The 22,438-nt window shown below is 45.2% G+C and overlaps 1 protein-coding gene across 1 annotated transcript in view; it reads left to right on the plus strand.

Moving 5' to 3' along the window:
- The window catches only part of COTL1 (coactosin like F-actin binding protein 1), a 39,513-nt gene that overhangs the window by 12,054 nt on the left and 5,021 nt on the right, over nt 1-22,438 (plus strand). Inside the window, exon 3 of the mRNA XM_039888760.1 lies at nt 11,872-12,029. Within this exon, the coding sequence (XP_039744694.1) occupies nt 11,872-12,029 (158 nt within the window). The remainder of the gene's footprint in view (nt 1-11,871; nt 12,030-22,438) is intronic.

The raw sequence follows: 22,438 nt of genomic DNA on the forward strand, positions 1-22,438 counted from the left end.
TGCATGACTATATAAGTTTAAGATGTACAGCATGATGGTTTGATTTACATATATTGTGAAATGATTACCATAATAGGTTCAGATAACATCCCTCCTCTGAAATAGATGCAATAAAAGAAAAGAAAAATAATTTCTCTTGCAACGAGAACTCTTAGGATCTATTCTCCTCACAACTTTCTACAAGCTCTTTTCTTGACTGCTAAGGGTAGTCCCTAATGCCCGTGCCTCTGGCTGGTGTTATATTTGTGGGAATACTTAGCTCAGAGGTAATTTTTCCACTTTTGTTGAAGTGGAAAACCTGTGATGGTCTCTGGGGAGCAACATTCTACAATTCAAATGCCTCTATCCTTCCCAGGGTAAAATTCTGACATTGCTTCTTTTGTCTGAAAGGATATCCCTTAGAGGTCATCTGATCTGACCCGGAAGTAGTTTTCTTCCCCTTTTTTGGCTATAATTCTACCCTGTCTACAGAATGGAGTGTATTGTTCATGGTTTGCAAATGAAGAAAGCTGCTGCCTCAGACTGGACCTGGGCCCCTGTGGGTCATGTTGGGACTTCTGGGGAAGAGTGAGAAGAGCCAGGCTCTGGACAGCCCCTGTGTGAGCCCAGGGTGTCCCATCCCCTGTGGCTCCCTGCCCGACAGAGGAGGGCCTGTGTTCACTCTGGTAGCTCTTGCAGCCCTGAACTGGATGCCGCTTGCTCTGTTCCTGATTTGGCAAAACCTACTGCCATGTGTCTGATTCCAGGGAAGTAACTTTCTTCTTTGGTGATTTGTAGTTACTCATTAATTCAATAATAAATTTAAAATGAGGACTTAACTGTGTGCCAGGCACTTTGGATCCTGGAGAAGTGGAGTGCTCTAAGTCACAGAGTTTACTTTCTGTTGGGAGTGCAGGGACAGACAATAGACAAGCTAGCAAGTGAGGTCACTTCAAAACAAGATGAGTGCCATAAAGAAAATAAAACGAAGCAATGGGCTACAGACTGCAGGAAAGCCACCATTAGCCAGGGTGGTCCGAGGAGACTTAAAGAGGAGTGACACCGAGGAGAGCCCTGAATGAGAAGAGACCTGAATGTGTGGCCATCTGAATGAGGAAGTGTGTCCAGCAAAAGGGAAGGCCCTCAAATCTGATAATGGCCTGGTGTCCAGAATATATAAAGAGCTCTTACAACTCAACGGTAACAAGAGAACCACCCAATTGAAAAGGGATTCGAATGGATATTTCTCCAAAGAAGGTCAACAAGTGGCCAATAAACACATGAAAAGATGGTCAACGATGTGAGTCATTAGGGAGATGCCAATCAATCCCCAGTGAGATATCACACCGTACTCACTAGCAGGCTGTAATAGCAGGTGGTGAGGATGCAGAGAATCGGAACCCTCATGCACTGCTGGTGGGAAAGGAAAATGGTGCAGCCGCTGTAGAAAACAGTTTGGCGGTTCCTGGAACAGTTAAGCTTAGCAATTCCACTCCTTAGTATCTACTCAAGAGAAAGGAAGTCACGTGTCCATACCAGAACCTGTACTCGAATATGCCCACAGCAGCATTATTCATGATAGCCAAAAAGTGGAAACCACCCAGATGTCTGTCGACGACAATGAATTTAGCTGTAAAAAGGGATGAACCCCTGACGTACGCTACGACGTGGCTGAACCTTGAAAACATTATACTCGGTGAAAGAAGCCAGACACCAAAGGCCACATATTGTATAATTTCATTTATTTGAAGTTTTTAGAACAGGCAAATCCATGGAGATAGAAAGCAGATGAAGGGTAGGGACAGGTGATGACAAGTGACAGCTAATGAGTATGAGGTTTCTTTTTGGGGGATGAAATGTTCTGGAACCCAACCTGCGCATATACAAAACCAATGAATTGTACACTTAAAAGGTGAATTCGATGGTATATAAATGACATCTCAGTTGTTAAAATGTAAAGAAGAGAAAGGGTAAGCAGGACAGAAACCACGTAGGCCGCGGCAGCAAGCGTGCGGGAGGTAGGGAGCGGAGGTGGGCAGGGCCCAGAGCGTGGCCGGCCTTGCAGGCCATGCTGAGGACTCTGGATTTTACTGAGTGGCATGCATTTTATTCCTACTACTTTTGTTCTATGACCTTCTAGAGTTTCGCCTGGTCCTTTTCGTGGCTATTCCCCAGGTCAGCATTTTTAGTTCTGCCACTTTTTCCTCCATTCAGACCTGCCTTTCCCCACGGTGACTCTCCAGCCCCACCGGCCCCCTCACCCCACACGCTCACCTGGTCTTGTTCGCGTGTGTTCTCGTTTTCCCGCTGCCTCCATTTACTCCATAATAGTAACCATTGTCCTTGTCATCATTTTCTTCCGGTTTCTACCATCTGTTCAGTCTCAGGCCCAGTTGTGAGGGCTTTACGCTGTCAACCACTGCTGATGAGAATTGACATTCAGACACAGCGTCGTACCCTTGGCCGTGGTTTCATCTTTCCAATCCAGCCTGCATGGAGCTGGTGCCAAGGATATGTTTTATTGCCTTAATCCTTTGCATCAGAAATGAGTACTCAAAGAAAAGTAGGGGTTCTGTCTTGGATATTCATGTGGGTTAATAAATACACGAATCAATAGAAGAGTAAAATGAGTCATCTGTAAATGTATGGGCAAACTCAAGGGCTGGGAATGTCATTAATAGCCATAGGGATGGAAAGCCTTCTGTGTGTCTGTCCCCACCACGCAGGGACTCTGAGGCAGAGATGGAAAAGCCATTCTCCAGCCCAGAGAACTGGAGATCAGAGAGGGAAAGCTATTGGGCCATTGTCACACAGCAGGAAGAGGCAGAGCCGGGATGTGAATCCAGGTTACTTGGTTCTCTAAGGCTGCTGAGGGTTAGAGTTTACTTTGTTCTTCTAGGTACCGTACCCGGTGATGTGAGCATGAAAGGTAGAGAAGAACCCCCACATTCATTACGCAAGCGTGGCTAATTCTAGCAATGTCATGTTGTTGGTCTGCCCTTTCCTCATGCTTTTTTTTTAAAGGGCAAATTTGTCCAGACCAGTCATTTGTTATCTGTCTGTCCACATCTGATCATCGCTGCTGGTCTAGTCATTCCTGCTGTCTGTGGGTGGCAGCTATACCTTTAAAATTCAGGAAGGAGATTGGTTTTACTTTTATAAAATGGCATCTCCCACTGAACTGAATGAGGCCGAGATTTAGGGACTGAAAAGTAGCTACATAAGATGAAGCAAATGCTCTTCATTTAATCAAAAAATAGTTACCGAGCATGACCAGTGTGTCAGGCACCATTGTGGGCACCTGAGATATTGTAGGGAACAAGATTCCTGCCCTCCTGGAGTAGGGGTGAGCAAGCTAGAGGAGCCCCTCAGAAAAGTCATTTTGAGCCTTCGAATTGTTGTTTCACACACAGTAATAATATGCTAATTATATGTTCCTCTAGCCTCTGGCAAGTCAGGAATAGAAAGAAGGGTAGGGGGAGGCAAGCATTTTGAACTTGCCCACAGAAACTATTGCTTTCTTCTGGAATTCTGTTAGAGTCTATTCATGAAGTAGTTGATAAGAGCCCCCTTTGGCCTTACCCTGTTAGCTGGATGAACTCTAAGTCATCCTTCAAGACCTATATCAAACATCATCTCTTCTATGAAGCCTGCCCTGATCAACACCTCCCCCCAGGCAGAGTTAAATTTCTTCTTTCTTTGATGTTCCTATTCATCCTGTGATAACTCTCATTGCATGGTGTTCACATACTTTGTTTTGTTTGCCAGGCTAGATTGTGTATTTTTTCGAGGGTAGGGACTTATTCAGCAAAGTCCCTGGATCACAGACTGTTCTGTTAATAAGTGTTTGTCAAATGACTAGCCGACAGCAATGGAAAAACAGAAAAGCTACAAAAAGCAGATACAAGAATGCAGCACGGTGCGCACCAGGAGCATTTAGTGCTCAAGCAATCAGACCCCGACTTCCTCAGTGTCCCTGGAGTGTCTCGTTGTAGATGCTGTAATGATGTACTCAGAGCCTTTGGGGCTGTTACAGCCACTGATCTCTTAAGTCAGAAGGTGGGGTTTGCTATAATACACTGACTTCCATTTAAGGAAGTAAAAGTCATCATTTTTAAAAAGTTCTGGTTGCTTTGTCATTGGGGGAAGACCATTAGCTATCCTCATAATTTGGGTATCCAGATCAGCCCATTCCCTGAGGGTTCCTACTGAAGCAATCATCTTTCTTTTCCTCTGGCTATCCTGTATTCTATTTTCTGGTGTTCTCTAAAACTGGGAAAGCTGGGTCATTCTGCATTTAATGTAATATTTTCTAAAAAATTTTTTGAGTGGGTTCTTTGTTGTTTGTTTTACCAATCAGGACAAACAATGTGAAAGTCACTTTGAAAAAGAGAGAACAAGTGATATGGGGCTTTTCAATAATGAAACCTCTCCTTTCTAGGGACAAACCCCATTCCTTTCAGTCTCAGGCCTTAGTTCCCTGTGGGGTGAGGAGTCACCCAACACACCCTCTTGTGCCTCCTGTGTCCGAGAGAGGACATGCTTCCCAAGTTCTCATCCTACAGTCCTGTCCCTGCCCGGGCTCCCCGCATCAGCAGCAGCCTGTCTGAAGCAAGCGCTGCTGGGGCTACTATCCAGCTGTTGCCTTGCCCTGGGCGGCAGGATGTTAGAATTCTTTCCCATTATATTTCATACCCACTCCAGGGAGCTCACTCAGTGGAAGCTGACAGCTCAGCTTTTCGGTGTGTGGGTTGTTTTCTTCTTACTGAACTTTGTTTGCATAACTTCTTAGAGAGTCTATATAAGGTAAGGTCAGCTTTAGAGTGAGTTGTAATCTAGTAGCACTCTGGGGCAATTTCCTCCATGTTCTCCTTCCCCCTTTCCTTGTCTTGCTCTGAGGTTCAGTGTTGGATGGAAATCATGAAATGATTAGCTCTCTCTCTCTCAGCCCTTTTTTCTGTTGGCTAGCAGATATTTACTGGGTACCTATTATGTATCTGGCACTGTGGGATATAACAGAAACTCAATGGGTATGAAAGTAGTTTCAAAGATCAAAAGGATGTGCATGAAAACATGTACAGGGGTTACTTAGGTGGTGAGACCCTTAATTTTGCTTATTTGTACTTTTTATTATTCTGCACCTAATATGTGTTCTGTTTAGTGGAAAAAAATCATTCAAAGCATTTGCAAAGGTATGAGAAATTTGTACACTGCTTGGCCTATCGTAGATCCTCAGTCTCCTCTCCAGCCAGGGCTGGCTTTGGGGCAGGTAGAGGGGAAGACTAGGTCCCTTTTGGGAGAAAGCACGGGCCCTCAATCGATGTGGATTCTGCGCTGGAGTCACCCTGGTGAGACTGTTAGGCGAGATTGGGCAGAATCTGCCCCTCGGGGATTCCCTTAGCCTTGGAAGATGTCAAGTCTGGGTGAGGGAGGCAGGGTAAATTCTTGAGATTGCTGCAGATTATGCCATTTGTAGTTTTTGGGAAAATACGAGAGCTGCTCATCCTGGTGGCCTTGGCAATTCCAGAGAAGTCTAACTCTCCCCTTTTTTTCCTCACCCCTCTTCCCATGCCCATTTGTGGTCATCTCCCCTCTTGGTGTCATTGTGTCCTCCCTTATCCCCTTGCTGTAACTAACTGTTTAGCATCACCTCCCTGGTCCTCCCGCCTTCCTCATCTCTCTTCCTAAATCTTTCCCTTCCTTCTGGTCCTAAATGGAGAGTGTGGGAGGAGGGAAGAGAGGAGAGAAAAGGGCTCAGATGAGGGGGTGCTAAGGCAGGAAAGAAAGAAGGGAAATGCAGGGTCCCGGAGCGGGTTAGAGGAGAGCCAGAGGGAGGAAGAGACTGCAGAGGTGATAACACAGTGACGGCCAGTGTTCGCGAGCTCTTACTCTGTGCCAGGCAGGGTCCCAGAATTTTACTTGTGATGACTTGATGCTGTGTGTTAACTTAGTAAACGAAGGCAAGGAACCTTGAAGGGAGAACTGAACCAGGTGGGCCCTGCTTAGGGTTTCTAGGTCCTGAGGAGTCCTTTAGGCTAGTGGGATTGGCTGGTCCAGGAGCTTTTTCATGCTCATTTCCTGTGATGAGGCTTCGCAGACTAACCAAGGGGTGAAGTTTTTTGAGAGTGGAGTTTTATTAACTCTGTGTAAGGGTTAATAAAACTCCATCTTTTCATGAACAAGACTCTCATGGGGCAGGAAGGGGAGGATTTCCACAACCTCAAATTGGGGACACCTGACATGCAGTCAGCCTGGGCTTTGAGCTCATGGCGCTGGCCAGAAGTCAGCACACAGTGAGGTGGATGGTCCTCGAGGACAGGGCTCCTGACCTTGCTTTGTCATTGGTTGACATCTTCCATGAGATGGGCCTCTGTGGGATTTTGTGATGCATTTGGGAATCCTTGTTAATGATGGCTTATGTCAAATAAATGATCTAGGAGTAACAGAGAGAACTCCCTGATACCCAGTGTCATGGTTCAGTAGCTCTTTTTTAAATATGCCTCTGCTCTTTCTTGGGCTGTGGGATTTGGGTGGAGGGAGAGTCTCTGGGGAGACGGTCCTGATGGTGAGAGGTCTTTGATGGAGACAGGTCTTTGATGGTGAGATACTTAGGAACCAAACTTAGACACCTCTAATTCTGTAAATTATAATGTTGAGAAGCCAGGCCACACAGGAAGCTTCTTTATATGCTCACTTCCTTAAAAGGGGTGCAGGTGAGAAAGAATGCAGTGGGGTTGAACTTTTGGCCACTTCAGCTTTTCTGCCCATGAGACTTTTTACTCATCCCCTTTCCCTGCCAGGCGTGGAGTGGGTTCTCTATGCTAAAAACCTCATCATTTCCTTTTCTCATCTCTTTCCCTAAGTCAGTGGTTCTCAAGGTTTGGGGACATCAGAATCCCCCTGGGGGCTTATTCAAACTCTGTTTCCAGGCCCTGGATTTATATTCTAATGTGTGCCTGGGGGATGCTGATGTTGCTGGTCTGAGAACTGCTGATTTAGGCTTAACCAGTTCATCAGTGGGCAGGGCAAGAGTTGTCTGGCTCCTTATCACTTCACCTCTCTAAGCCTCAGTGTCTTCATCTGTAACATGGGACTGTGAGCAGTGCTGATCTCACAGAAAGGTTGGGATGAAGAAATGTGCAAATTCGTGTAAGCGCTTAGAAAGGTGTCTAGACATCGTAAGTGTTCAATAAACATTGATCTCTGTTATCTTCAGGACCCTCGTTGGTCTTATCTGTACCCTCCAGAGCTTAATATTGGGCTCGGCACACAGTAGGCCCTCAAGGAACACTCATGGAATGAGTGACTAAATGACTGTGTGTCCAGGAGTGCCCAGCTTTGAAACCCCGAGTAGTGAGTTTGGTGGCTACAGAAGGCCAGTGAGGAAGGTCGCGGCTGGGAGTCTCTCCTCTGGGTTTGGCAGTTAGGAGGCTGTGACACACCTCTGAGGGCAGTTTCACTGCGAAGGGGGGATAGAAAAATAGCAACCACTCCCATCAGCCAAGCTCTTCATGTCTCATTTTTTTTCATTTAATCTTCACAACCACCTTATGAAGTAGGTAGGTAACCCATTTTGTAGATGAGGAAACTGAGGCTTAGAGACATTCAGGACTCTAGTTGAGGTCACAGAGCTGGTATAAAGTGGGGTGAGTTTCTAATGGATTCCAGAACTTGGACTCAACCTGGATGCCCTAGAGCAGAAGATTGAGGGTTGACAGCGCAGGGACCTGCGGTTGTAGACAGTTGTGCTGAGGCCTCTGACAGAGGGAGCTCGGGGTGTCTTCTGGTGCAAATACCTGGGCCCACCTTCTCCCAATAGGGTCATCCAGAGCTGTACCCTCAACTCCTAAACCTCAGTCTGAAAAGATGTATCATTCGCCCCATCGGGGACTGAGCAGCACCATGAGGGTGATGACAACTGTCTCCCAGCCAGATTTGCCATCTTAGCACACACACACGTGTGTATGCACACACATCCCATACACACATGCACACGCATACTATGTACATATATGATGAAGTGTAGCTATGCCTTTCAGTTGATATACCCACATTTTCCTGATGTCAGAGTGATGTCAGCAGGAGATGAATGAGGGGATGTAATATTTTTCACTTCTGAGGCTGTGCCGTGGCTGCGTGTTTGTGTTTAGTCTGCCCAGTTGTCCAGAAGCAGGAAGGCAGCCCAAAGAGCGACTAAGAACTAGAACTTCCTCCTGTACAGATCAGTTTAAGGTCAAATTAGCCTTACAGCCTCCTTCAGGGTGAGCGGGGGAGAGAGAGACTTCAGGTCTGTGTGGGCAGCTACGAAAATGTTGCTCAGACCAGCAGGTTTTTCATTTCAGATTTAGCTGACTTTTCAATGTTGGGCCAAATCTTGAGCAGCAAACATTTGTAAGCATATGTGACTCTTGGATTTTCAAAAACATCAGCAATCTTATTGGCAAACTATTGTCAGATAAACACCAAACAGCCACCCAGGAAAACAGCCACCCAGGAAAACAGCCTTGCCTGCTATGATAATTTAAATGTCATTGTCCTGTGGTTCTGGAAGGTCCATAAAGGCTAGGTTCCCTGTATCCTTGTGGGTGTGTGGGGGGTGTGTGACTTACTTATCGTGCGTCTATCTCGTGCCAGGTCCTGGGCTGGTACTTGGGACACATGGCTTGCAACTTTCCCACATGAAGGCTTTGGCCGGTGGTGGGATGATTGGGATCCAAATGCAGTCACAGAACCCACATGTCCGGGCTGACCGACGTGGAAATCGGAAATGGAGTGGTTGCCGGGACATAGACTGCCTTTCTGTGCTTGCGTTGCCTTGGCGTCTGCTGTGTGGCCTTGCCTTCCCCTCAGGTCAAGGCTGCAGTTTAATTAATTAAACACTTTGGTGCGGGTTCTCCTTTTCCTCCAACAACACTACTCAAAACAGTGCACTGGCTTCTCAGACATGGCTGTGAATGCTGGGAAATGCTTGGCGACTCACCTCCACGCCACGTCTGCACCAGTTAAGTGTGGCTGAGTGAATTTCAGTTCCTCAGCCCCACCAGCCTCATTTCCTGTGCTCACTACCCACCTGGCAGCTCCACCCTGTGGCTACAGCTTCAGGGAGAAAAGTCTACTGTGGCCGGCCAGGCGGGTTTCACAGTGTTCATATTTAATCCTCATGATCAGCTAATGAAGGATGTGTAAACTCACCCCAATTTGGAAACATCCCAGCTGTCCATCAACAGATGATGAGATGAACAGATTGTGGCATATCTATACAATGGAATATTATTCAGCCATAAAAGGAATGAAATACTGAGCATGCTACAATGTGAATGAATCCTGAAAACATGCTGAGTGAAAGAAGTCAGACACAAAAGATCACATAGTGTATGATTCCATCTGTGTGAAATGTCCGGAACAGGCAAATCCAGAGACAGAAAGCAGATTAGTGTTGCTTATGGCTGGGGGAGGGGAGGGTGAGGAGTGACTGCTAGTGGGTGCGGGGTTTTTTTGGGGGGTGATGCAAATGTTCTGGAATGAGATGGTGGTGATGGTCACACAATATTGTGAATGTGCTAAATGTCACTGAATTTTATGCTTTAAAATAGTTAAACTGGTAAATTTTATGTTATATGACTTTTACCTTGATAAAAAAAAGTGGGAAGGACAAAAAAAAAAAATCGCTCCATTTTGTAGACGAGGCAGCTGAGGCCCAGACTGTCACAGTCCTTGAGGAATAAAAGATAGATCTCTGCCTCTCCCCCATGTGGGAATCCCCTGGATTCCTTCTTCATTTCCCATAGCCAGTGGGTCACCAAGCCCTGTCGATTTGGCCTGTGAAGTATCCGAAGACCATCCTTTCTTCTCTGTCCCCCACCGCTTGTTACCCACTGACCCCTGTGGTCAGCTCCCCACCAGACTCCTAGGGCCAGGTTGGCAGAGACACCCAAGCTATCTAGGTCCTTTGTCAGGCCTGGCTTTGTCATTAGTGTCACTTTGGGCACGTCACATGACTTCTGAGCCTCATCTATCAAATGGTGGTTTGGATGTTGATGAAGATGATGGCGGCAAATCCTTCCTCCTGCCATAGCCTACCATACAGCATTGTCATGAAGACCAAACGAGGTAGTAAAACATAAGTGTGTTTTATAAACTGAGGGGTGCTGTGCCAGTATGAACGATCATAAGGATTTGGCAGAGTGTCCCCTAGCCTGGTCTGTAGAGTTTGAATCAGGACTCTGTGGCCTGCTGAGAACTGTGTCTTAGCTCCCCTGCGACAGATGATTACCTATTAGACAGTGCCGCTTCTCACGTGACAGTGCTCAGACTTTGAGGTACTAACCAAGCAGTGAGCTCGATCGGCTCTAGACTCCATTACACTCAGAGCTTGTGGTCTTGGTGTAAACCTATACGTTATGTGGGATTCAGCATGGAGGCATCTAGAAAGATTCTAAGAAGAAAGGGACTTTGATTTAAAAAACAAAATCTCAAATATATCAGTTATTACCTGAGTGCCAGTTAGAAATGCAGACCCCAGGGCCCCATCCTAGACCTGTTAAATCATAATCTGCATTTTAGCACAACCCTCAAGTGATCTGAATACACATGAATGATTGAGAAGCACAGCTCTACACTGTCATTGGGTCCTGAGAAATTCTAAAGCCAGCAACTAAAAGCCGTTAAGAACATCAGAGCGTAGCAGAGCGACAGGTACAGAATGAATAACCCAAACCAGTGACATCCCCATGTGCTAACCTTTACCAGTGGGGGACTATGATGAGATCTCACTGATAAGAGCAATTAAAGTAAGAACTATTTAGGAGTTAAGCAGAGCAAGGATATGTGATTTTTCTCAATGAAAAGCACAGAATTTTGGTGGAAAACACAAAGGGGGTCCTGATTAAATAGGGACACAAACTATATCTAGAAATTTATTCTCAGCAAGGGGCAGTTCTGCCCCCCAGGGGACATTGGACAATGTATGGAGACATATTTGGTTGTCATAACTGGACGGCATATACTGGCATCTCGTGAGTGGAGGCCAGGGGTGCTGCTCCACGTCGCAGCTCACGGGATGCCCCACGACAAAGCATGACCAGCCCAAGTGTCCTGAGTGCCGAGGTAGAGTGACCCCAGTCTAGCCTAGTGGGACACACACACACAGGACACTAAAAACTCAGGAATGTCACATATTATTTTAGTAACACAGAGCAATAAAGGTTGGAGGGAACTTAGCATGGTGGACTGTGGAAGAGATTCTAAAGGGTCGCTAATGAAAAAAGTGTGATAAGGAAAAAAAACACAAATGTAGATCAATGAAACAAAATAGCTCCCAGAATCATTATAATAAAAATGAACATATAAGATATAACAATCGGAACACACTAATGGAAGAATATTCCGAATTCTTAATGGCCTAATTGTCAAGCCATAAGCTAGATACATTCAGTGGGTCCAGAGCTGTATCCCAGACCAAAATAGGGGCCACTTTCTTTGTTTCCTCCTCATCTCATCCCTCCCCAAGCTGAATTTCCATCTCTCCACCACGTGGCTCTCCCATTCCTAGTGAGGCCTCAAAGATTGGGGATAAGATCCAAAACTTGAGACCGTATGAGAGATGGGAGGGTTTTAGGCATAGTAGCCACAGAGGTCTGGGTTCACATTCCCAGTGTGGCTTCCTCCTGCCTGCGTGGCCTTGGGAGTGTCACATGACCCTTTTGAACTTCTATTTCTCATCTGCGAAATGGGTGCTATTGTCGGGATCAAATGAAGGAATGTTGGCCAAGGTCATTGTTGGGCCCTGCTGTGCCACCCCAGGCCTACTCATGGGTCAGAGCACCTTCTCGGGGACATGATTTTGGGGTGTTTTAACTGAGCCCTGTGCCCTTTTTTTGCTGTTGGCCACAGATGACATCCGATTGTTTGCCTTCGTACGTTTCACCACTGGGGACGCCATGAGCAAGAGGTCAAAGTTTGCCCTCATTACGTGGATCGGAGAGAATGTCAGCGGGCTACAGCGAGCCAAAACTGGCACGGACAAGACCCTGGTGAAAGAAGTCGTGCAGGTAACTGGCCTGTGTTCTTTCAGGATCTGGGAGTCACACCCACAAAAGGGCACTATCCAGCAGCGATGGAGAGGGCTGGATTTGGCTCTTGGGCCTGTGACTTAGCTGTGACTTCCAGGAAGCCATGCTCCATCTCTGGACCATCACAGCTATTGGTGAAATGCTACCAAAATTGTTTTCAGGAAGTGGGCTAGAAGGCAGGTAGCTGGGTTTGTGATCCTGACCATCACATAATAGAAGCGTGGCAGCTGGGAGTCTACCTTTGAGATTGGGGCAGGTGGTTCACGGAGAAGGGGCTGGAAAGATGACTAAAGTCATGGCCCCTATTTGAGTCATGGATGATCATGGTTGACTTCCAGTGGTGGCCGTGAGCACCCAGTGTGAGAGTTCATGCACGCCCTCTCTGCACAGTTACTGGCAAACAGCAGGTGCTTGATAATGCTTGTTGAATGAATAAGTGTCAACCTTATGTCAGGGGCCAGCGGGGGCTTTATGAGAATTTTGGTGGCTATAGAATGACAAAGGCTGTATCAGCAATGGCACAGACTCCTAGACTGGATAACTGGGCACTAAACATGGCTGACTTAGTCTCAAATCCCTGTTTGGCTGAAAGGAAAGTGGAAAAGGTGGGCATGCCTTTGGTTTTGTTGCTGAGCTCCTGCATAGTTCTAATTTATAGAGCTCTCTATTTTAAAGTTTGTTTTTTTTTCCCCTTTCTGGACATAATGAAAATTGACACTATGGGAAACTTCAAGGTGGTTCATTTGAGCTAGGGCATGAGGTCATGCTGAGAAAAGAAAATCTGAATTCCAGAAAGGAAAACCAAGGGAAGAGAAGTGAGGGAGAATTCTCTCCTTACCAAAGGGTTCTCCATTTTGCCAAAGGATTTTTCAAAACCCGGGATAGCTAATGGGTAGGGGGTTTCTTTTCCAGCTGATAAAAATATTCTAAAATCGACTGTGGTGAAGATTGTACATACCTATACATATGCCCAAAGCCATTGAATTATAAAAAAAAAAAAACAACAAAAAACGCACTCACAAAAATAGGCTATATGCCGTGTGGTATCCTGGATTGGATCCTGGAACAGAAAAACTGCTGGAATCAGAATGAAATATGGAGTTTAGTTATAGTTCCAGTGTTGGCTTCTTAGGTGTGACAAACATACCACAAGATGTTAACAATTATGCAAATGAGGTGTGAGGTATATGGGGATTCTTGGTACTATTTCTCGCAACTTTTCTGTAGATCTAAAATTGTCCCCAACATAAAACTTTTACTTAAAAAATAATAAGAAAGCAGAAAGTTCTTATCATTCCTGTTTTTCCATCTTCCCTACCAGCTCTGTGGGCGAGCACACCCACCTCTGCATTGATGCAATCAGTCTTCAAATCACGGTCTAGTTGGCTTTTTTTTCTCCTTAACATAATTTCATAAATTATATGGCTGCAGAGTCTTTGTAATGAACGTTTTCTAGTGGCTGACTGTCCCATTTCTCAAGTGTACTGTAATGTACTAAATGTCCCCTATTGCTGGCCTCTTGACTTGCTTCCCGTTTTTATTTTTATAAATAATGTTTCAACCAACATTTTGACACACGCGGCTCCTTTCTTCTGATGAATTGTTTCTTTAGAATACATTTTCAGGAGGTGGGGTTCCAGAATTCGTAGGCGTGATGATCATTTTAAAAAGGTATGGCACTCATGGACATGGACAATAGACTAGAGGTTCCCAGAGGGGAGAGAGGAGGGAGGAGAAGGAAGGTAGACGGGATAAAAGGGGTCAAATTTGTGGTGACAGAAAGAAGTCTAACTATGGGAGGTGAACACACACTGTAAATATATATATGCCTTACTGATAAGATGTACAGCTGAAACTTACTGGATTTCATTAACCAATGTCACCATAAAATAAATAAATTAATTAATTAATTTAAAAAAAACCAAAAAAAAAAAGTATGGCTTGTCAGATTACCTTCCCAAAGGGTTAGCACTATGCCTGGGACATAGTAAATGTTTAAGTGTCACTTATTTCACATCCTAATCAGCATTACTGATTAACAATCTGAGCTCTGGAAGGCCACCTACTTAACCCTACAGGCTATTTTTCTCCAAGACTGTTGGATTTTCATGGTGAACTAGCTTTAAGGGGTCTCTTTTATGGCAGCAGAACGGAAAATACAAAAAAAGTGCATATTCCATGGCCAAGGTCTCCTGCTGAATGTTGCCATTCACACTTAGTTAGTCCTCTTCCCTGGCCAGTCTGGATGTGGCCAGGGAACAAGAGAATGCTCATCTGGATGTGTCCAATGAGCGCAGTCTTTTGAATTTTGCAAATTATATTGGCAAAATACAGTACCTTAAAATGGATCGTTTTAGTCATTTTAAAGTGTACAGTTCAGTGGCCTTAAGTACATTCACAGCGCTGTGCAATCGTCACCATTGTCTAGCTTCAGAACTTTTTCAACGTCCCCAAAGGAAACCTCGTACCCATTAGCAGTCAGTTGAGTTTCTTTTAAATCTAGAACTCTTCTTAGTTTGGTTAAGTGGGCTAGTAACTGAGGGTGATTTGGGGAAATAGGATTTTTTGGTGGGAACCTTCAGTTGGGAATATTGGTTATAATTTCATTTGCAAGCTCAGTGACATTGCAGTAGAAAGGGGTATTGTCTGGCTCTCTGACCTGGGAAGTACAGGGGTTGCTGGCTTTAGGTGTGGCTAGATCTAGAACTGAAGCAGTATCTTCCTTTCATCTCTCTTTTCTCCGGGTTTGGCCTCAGGTGGCCTCTGCACAATAGGAGAAATGGCCCAGACATATTGCTTCTTCTGGATCTTGATCCCAGGTGAAAGAGAGCCCCCCTCCTTCTGTGTCAGTCATTCCCTTAAGGACTCCTGTTAACCCAGCTTAGGTCACATGCACATCCAGTGGGGCAGAGAGGCAGGGCTTTATGATTGGCAGCTATAGCGTTAATCCAGTTGTTAAAGAAATGCTGGTAGATGAGAAGCACGGGTATTCATAGGATGAGAGGAGGGGCCGGAGCTGGGATGCATCTTAAACTACAGATGCAATGTAATATCTTGACCATTCTCTTTTGCATTTTCCACTTCTGCATAAAAGTTTATTACCTGAAGCTATTATAAGACCTCACATTTATACTACGGTTGCAAATACAGCCATTTAAGTTACAAAGGGTCAATTTTGCTGGCATAATGGTGTGTTTTGACAGTCCCTAAAATCATGCTGATCCTGGCAAGTGTGCCAGTTTTCCAAACTCTGTTTAATGGAGACTCAGAACAGATGTCCCCTAAGGGGCTTTTTAGATGGGACATGCTGGATTCCATATTTTGGGGACTGGGCCACTTCCCCAGATGCCTTTTACCATGATTTCCATGTGAAGAATAAGTGGATTGACTTTTAGTTTAAGGTTATTAATACACCCTTGGATTTTATTGTAATAAAAGTATATACCCACATCCTTATGCTTTGCGTGAAACATAGAGACTGTAAATTGACGTAGAGACCCTGAAATCAAGAAAGAAGGTCTTTTTGCCACTAACTACCTGCCTGATGGTGGGCAACTCTCCCTTCCTGGGCTTCAGTTACCCCGTTTGTGAAATGAGTTACACGAGTTGATTTGTTGTGTCATACTCTGTTTTGACATATTCTGAAACTTTTTCATTTTTAAAAATTGGGTACTTTGTTTATGCCAGCATCTTACCTTTAAAGGAGGCTTGTTTTACCTTGTGTGACAAGAGACAGGGCAGTGCAATGGTCTGGAGTGTAGCCTTCTGAACCAGATGGTGTGTGTTCAGATTTCAGCTCCACCACTTACTGTGTGGCCTTGGGCACATTGCTTGCCCTCTCTGGGCCTCGGTCCCCTGAGATCCAAAATAGTATCTGCTTCTTAGGGTTGTCATGGGGATTAAATGAGCAAATATAGGGAAAGTGCTTAGAACCATGTCTGGTGAAGGCCCAGAGGAGTGGTTATAGTTATTTCCAGCGTTCCTCTTTAGACCCCACTGTGATGCACAGCTTTCTATGCTATGAATCATTTTCCTAGCAGATAGTAGGTCCACATGTTGAGCCACAGGTGTGGGACATGAATCTCGTCGATCCATGTTGCCCGATTGATTTGTCTTGCAAATGGCTTGGATAAGAGTCACCGCCATAGCAACACAGCAAGGCCCTGGCATCACCCACACTTGCCAGTGCTGACTTTAAACAATCCATACCTCACCTGGGGCCTGCCGCATAAGTGCATCAGCATGTGGGGAAACTGAGGCCCAGAACAGTCATAGGACTTGCTTCAAACCCACAAGCTAGTGAGCAGCAGGTCTGGGGCTGGAGTTCAGAGGAGTTAAAATTCAAGAGGTTTGACTTTGGGTCTCTTTAGTCAGTATTCAGAGCCAGGCTGAGCCGTGTCAGTGGCAGGGGGAAAAACAGGGCAAAACGAGTCAGGCTGGGTGATGGGGACACCCAGACTTGAGTCCCGAGAATTCATCGAACAGACAGCATGCATGCATGGCTGCTTCTCCACTGCTGTCATCTGCCACACAGAAGTGCCAGGCTGGTGCAAAGGACAAAGCACCCATCCCATTGTTCTGGTGTCTCTGTGGGATTACGGGGACAATGCAGTCGCCACCGTTAGAGCCCTGCCTGTGCAGGGCTAGGCCGTCTTGATTTGGAGCCAGCCTCAGTCAGGGATGCATCATGCTTGCCTTGCAGGACGGCTTTATTCACATGATCTTTTTATTCATTTTTTAACATTCTGTGTATGTCTATGGAGCCAAGTAAGCAGAGAGTACATCTCAGCTTTCCGCACTGGAAACAGAGAATGGCAGAGTATTTCCTGCAAGAAGCAGTGGAGGCAGAAAGGACAGATATTCCAGTGTTGGTGCGGAACGATCAGCTTAGCGTGTATTCTCTTGGTCTCTAAACCTCAGGAGCAGGGTGGGCTCAAATTCTGGACCTCCTCTTACCTCCCCCGACCCGCCCAGAGCCAGACGTACCAACACTCTTCTGGGAGGGTCGCTTTCGTGTACCAGTATGGTAATAATATCAATAATAACAATAGTTTGATTTTGCCCCTACCTCGTGCCTGACACTTTTAAGGACTTTACACTTATGAAATCATTTATTCTTTACAGTTCTGTCATTATTCCTGTTTTACAGATGAGGAACCTGGGGCCTGGGGAGGTTGACTAACTTACTCCAGGTCCCAGCACTCAGATGTGGTGGAGCTCTGCCTGGAGCCAAGACTGTGTGCTCTCAGAGCCTGGACTGGATTATCTCACCCCACGACTCATTCCCCAATGTCCTCCAGCACCAAGAAAAATGTTCCCAGGCCATATGCATTTTCATGGCACATGAAAGGCTCTGAGAAGTTCTGCAGGAAACAAATCTTTTACATTTATTTTTAAACTTACTGGTTCCCAATTTTCCTTGATGGTAGAACCACCCCCTCCCCTTTTTTCAAAGTGAACACTAAATATGGTTGCTTGTTGCTTTTTTTTTTTTTTTTGATGCTGCTGTGTTGAATGAAAAAGATCATGGGTTTAAGAGGAGTGAGACTCAAGTTGGTATTCTAGCTCAGTCAAATGTTCCTTGAGAACCTTGGACAAGTCACTTTATCTCTAGAATTTGTTCTCGCTTATGAAAAAGAGAATTAAATTTTCACAGAGCTGTTGGAAGGATTGAAGAAAAGCAATGGATGTGAAAAGAGTTTTTTCATTTTGGTGACTGGTAAACTTCTATTTATCCTCCAAACCCCTGATTCTTTACTCCATTCTCCTACCAGCCTCAATCAGAATTAACTGCTCCTTTATCTGTGCTTCTACTATATTCCGAATTCCACAAGTTATAAATAAGTACTCCTAGAAAGTAATCTTGAGGGTAGGGCCCATGGCTGCTTTATTATGTATGGGGCACATAACAGATGCTAAAAAAAAAAAGAAAGAAAGAAAGAAAGAAATGAATCTCTTCCCATATGTTCTAGATTGTATGTTTTTATTTATGTATTTCTAGAACAGAAGCTAGTAAATATTCAATAACTGTCCTTTGGGTTGAATTAAATCATGGGATCCAGTTGCACTCAGGGAGGGATGTGGGGGTGGATGAGAATTTCCAAAGGCTCTGCTTTTGCTTCAGTAGAAAGCAGAAGTGAGCGCTGGTTGGGTCAGCTGGGAGAACCCACACATCTCTATGTAATGAGATTTAAATGGGCTGCTGCTCCCCTATGCAAAGCATCAGTTGCCGCCTGGCACTCGGGGACCATCGGTAGACACCTCACTGCCCTCCTGAGGGTTTCAGCTGTTTGTCTTGACAGGGAGTGTTTATACTTCTTCAAGCCTGTGGTTCATGGAAAGGCCTTTATTCTTCTCAGAACCAGAAAGGGCCCTTGGTGCTGGTGCATTTCACCTGGGTCTGGGCTCAGGCAACGGGACTTTTTGTTGCTCATGTCATATATTTAAAAGAAACCACCTGATGGCAAATACAGAGCTCTCTGGCAGCCTGTAATGGGTGACGCCATGTGTCATGTGTGGAGGGCCATGCTTATTCATGATGGGCCACGTGCTGTTACTACCCCCAATATACAGATGAAGAAATCGAGGCTTGGAGGGATGAGCCTTTAAGCCAAGGGGAGCATTGAAGCAGACGTCAGATGGTGGGACATCAGAGGTGGATTTAATGGTGGGGTGGGCAATCGGGCCCTGCAGCCAGCTCTGTGTTCCATCTGAGTTCCTTTAACTAAGTGGTTAGATCTTAGGAGAAAGAGGGAGATGCCCCACATTCTGAGCCCGGAACATAAATGGAAGCCGCTTTCACAAGCCAAGAGCTCTGTCCAGCAGGCCTTGCCATGGTCGGCCACAAGCCACTGGCCTCCCGAAGCCCCATGTAGCAATCTCTGACCTTGTCAATAGGGTGTCGTTTCCATGCTGTGGGGATACTGCATTAGACCGTGTTCAGGTCTTAACTGAAGAGCGCGGGGCACTGAGTCTAGATAGCTCTTCATCTGTATCTTCACATCTTATGTCTTTCAGATTTTCCCGCCCTTTCTCTTACCTTCCGTGTCCCCCTCCCCCCACCTTTCTCCTTCTCTTGTCATCGTCTCAGAACATCTGCCTATTGAGAGTCCCTTCTGGACTCTCCCTCATGGTGGCTTATCCCAGGGCGTTGTGTTTGTAAAAAGTGGTTCAGACAAAATTAAGAAACTAAATGATGATCAGCCAATCTTCCACCTCACGTAGTGATTTCTGCTAATTCCTGTGGAGACTTTGTCACATGGTACATGTTTTTACAAATATGATTAATCATAGCAGAGTTCTTTCGCCTAACAGTTCATAATTTTAATGACTGAATACTGTTCTGTTCAGTGAATGTAGTTGTGTGTGTGTGTGTGTGTGTGTGTCCTGGTAAAGACCTTGGCATGGAGTTAATTGTGAGTGTCAGCCCAACCCCTCACCATGTGTGTGACTTTCTGCTGGTTATTTCACTTCCCTGAGTGTTAGCTTCTTCCTCTAAAAATTCGGGATGATATTAGCTAACTCATGGAATTATAAAAATTAAAAAATTAAATAAGAAACTGTATATAATGTCCGATGTACACGAAGTGTTCAATGTGGGTACTATTTACTTATTTATTCAACTTTTGTTGAAAAGTGAAAATAGTCTGATAAAACAATGAACAACTGTGAGTATATGTGCTGTATTTCAGAAAATATATGTTGAGTTATTTCTTTGGGAAAAGTTCCCCAAAGTGGGTGGGGCTAAGCCATAAGAACTGCTAGGCACAACCTTGACCAGGCAGAATTTGAAGACCTAAACCTGGATTTAATCCTGCTTGTCAGTTGAGCAATAGCAGGGGCTAGATGGAGTTCTGAATTAAGAAGGATTCTGATGTTAAGTCTGACCTCACTGGGGAAAGTGCATGATTGGTTTGTGATGTCTGCCATGGATACAGGAATAGAGAGTGGAGTATATTCCCACATTTTTGGCATCCCTGATGTAGATGGAAGCATAGTCAGAAATCAGGCAAAGTGGAGTCAGGGCTTCTGTAAATGTCTGTGTTTAGGAAAGCAGGGGTCAGATTCCAGACAGTGCCCCAAATGCTAAAGAAGTGGGTGGCCCTGTAGGAGTCTGGATTCGAGGCACATGGATGACTGCCCCTATTTGGTTTTGACCCAAACCTCCCCACAACATGCTTTAGGACACCATGCGCTCCTGCCCTCCATCTGTTACCCTGTGCCCATGTGAAATGTGACCACATGTCTCTCTGTTGTCCTTTGTTCTCTTCCTAGTAAAATAGAACCTCATCATTCCAAACTGTGATAGTGACGCAGGCACCTTTGTTCCCAAATCTGTCAAACATAAGACCATACCATTTTGATCTGTTTGTTTTTTCGCTTTTCTGTGATGACTCATGCCTATTATAGGAACCTGTTCTTTTTGAGTAAATTACACCTTGTTGGAAGGATTTTTAAAACTTTGGTCTTTGAAGCATGTTGAATGGTTGTAGGAGGGAAGCGTAGGGTGCCCAGGAGGGGTTGGCAGCTGAGTGCCCAGCAGGTTTGCTGCTGTGCATTTTCATCTGGCTCATGTTCTAGCTGCTGTGGACCAACTGCTTTTCTTCAGCATGCCAAGGTCTTTAGTTTATAATTAAACTTCACCCACTTGGGGAAAAGACACATTATTGTGGCCAGCATGTGTTCCGTCTACCCACTGCTCCATCTCTCACAGGTGGGAGGAGAGATTCTAACCCCCACACTCTTTTGCAAGGGTTTGGGACGGTCCTGAGCTTGCACACAACCTTCCTTTTGAAAGCCACACTGATCCCAAAGTTGACCTTTCTGTGCCATTTTTCTCCATTGCCCCTGAGATTCTGGCATCCAAGTTGAAACTTTGTCCCATGTGCTCCGGAGGCTTAGGTACAAATCTATGGATGCCCGTTGAGAAAAGGGTTGATAGAACCTGTCGTCCAGCCCCATCTTTCACGGAGATGGAAACCAGGGCCCAAAGCCATTGACTGTTTCCTTCGGGGCATCTTTGAGCCCTCTGGTCCTCTTTTTCTGCTCTCAGACTCTTACAGAGAGTACTGGAATTTTGACTTCCCACGACCTAGGAAAGTGTGTGGTCTTCAGCGAGCATGTGTTTGCCGGAAGAACAAATTGCGTTGGCATGCATTATCTTTCGATACAATGAAGGTTGCCTCTCCTCCCTGGTCCCACTTTGTAGAAATGTGCATTGCTGACATTATAAAGTTAACTGTCAAAGTCTCCCCACTCATTTTTAATTCCGGGACCTTCCCCATGTCCTCTGTGTAGGTGAGTGACCCACCATAGACCTCATGTTCTAAGCAGAAGACCTGACAGTTCTGCCCAACTGCTCTTTCGTGGCCGACCCTGTACTTATCTTTCGGGTGTGCAGCTGGATTTATCATCTTCTGTCCGCAAGGGCGAGGAGGTGCCAGTTCATTGTCTTAGTTATTCTGAGGAATTCCCTGGACTTTCCGTCATTAAAAAATAATTGGTGAGGGTGACACATTATAAACTATATAAATGTCTGATCATTGTACTATATACCTGAAACTAATATAAAAATTAAAAAAAAAAATGGTGAGGGTGGGGAAATCAGTGTGGGTGAAGGAAGAGGAACCGGCCACTCCCTGTGCCTTCACTCTGTGTTTCAGAAAATTTCTTTATATCTCTGACTCTACAAAATATGTCCTGTTTCCTAACCGCAGTCCTTCTCTTGAGAATGAAGCTTAACCTAGGATCATTCAAAATACTGTGTAATTAACCTTGAGCACTTAAGTTTGCACCAGGCACACTTATCGAGTGTCCAAGCCCTTTGCACATCATCAGAGATGATGAGTTGCACACTACAACAGCCCTAGGATGTAGGTCCTCTTATTGTTGCCATTTGCGGATGAGGAGACCGAGGCTCACGTTGGGTAAGTCCCTGCAGAAGGTCAGGCTGCTGGAGATGGACATGGACAACTGTCCCTATTTGTATTTGGCCCAAACTTCCTCCCAGCATGCTTTAGGACTGAAGCTGGGGTTTAAACTTAGGCAGTTGGGAGCCATTTAAAAATGAGATGATTTAAAACCAAGGGTTAGAAACTAATTATGTTCTTTTAAAACTAGCCTTGCAAATAGAGTCTTAACTATGTACAGAGCTCTGGTTCCTAACCCCAGTCCTTCTCTGGAGTTGCCTTCCTCAGGAGCAGACTGATGTCTCACCTACATCTTTGAAGCATGAGCATATGTGCACTTGAAAAAAGTCACAGGGACAAAACGTATCCTGAACTTGGTTGGTGTCTATTTCCAAACCATATTGGAGTCATTTTTAGCTGGGTGGGGCTTCTGCCTTTGAAAAGTCCTGCCATGGCGGAAAAGGGAGAGACCCTGTCTGG

The sequence above is a fragment of the Pteropus medius genome, unplaced genomic scaffold (assembly GCF_902729225.1).
Source record: "Pteropus medius unplaced genomic scaffold, Ma_sr-lr_union100, whole genome shotgun sequence".
In the NCBI taxonomy this organism is placed as follows: Eukaryota; Metazoa; Chordata; class Mammalia; order Chiroptera; family Pteropodidae; genus Pteropus; species Pteropus medius.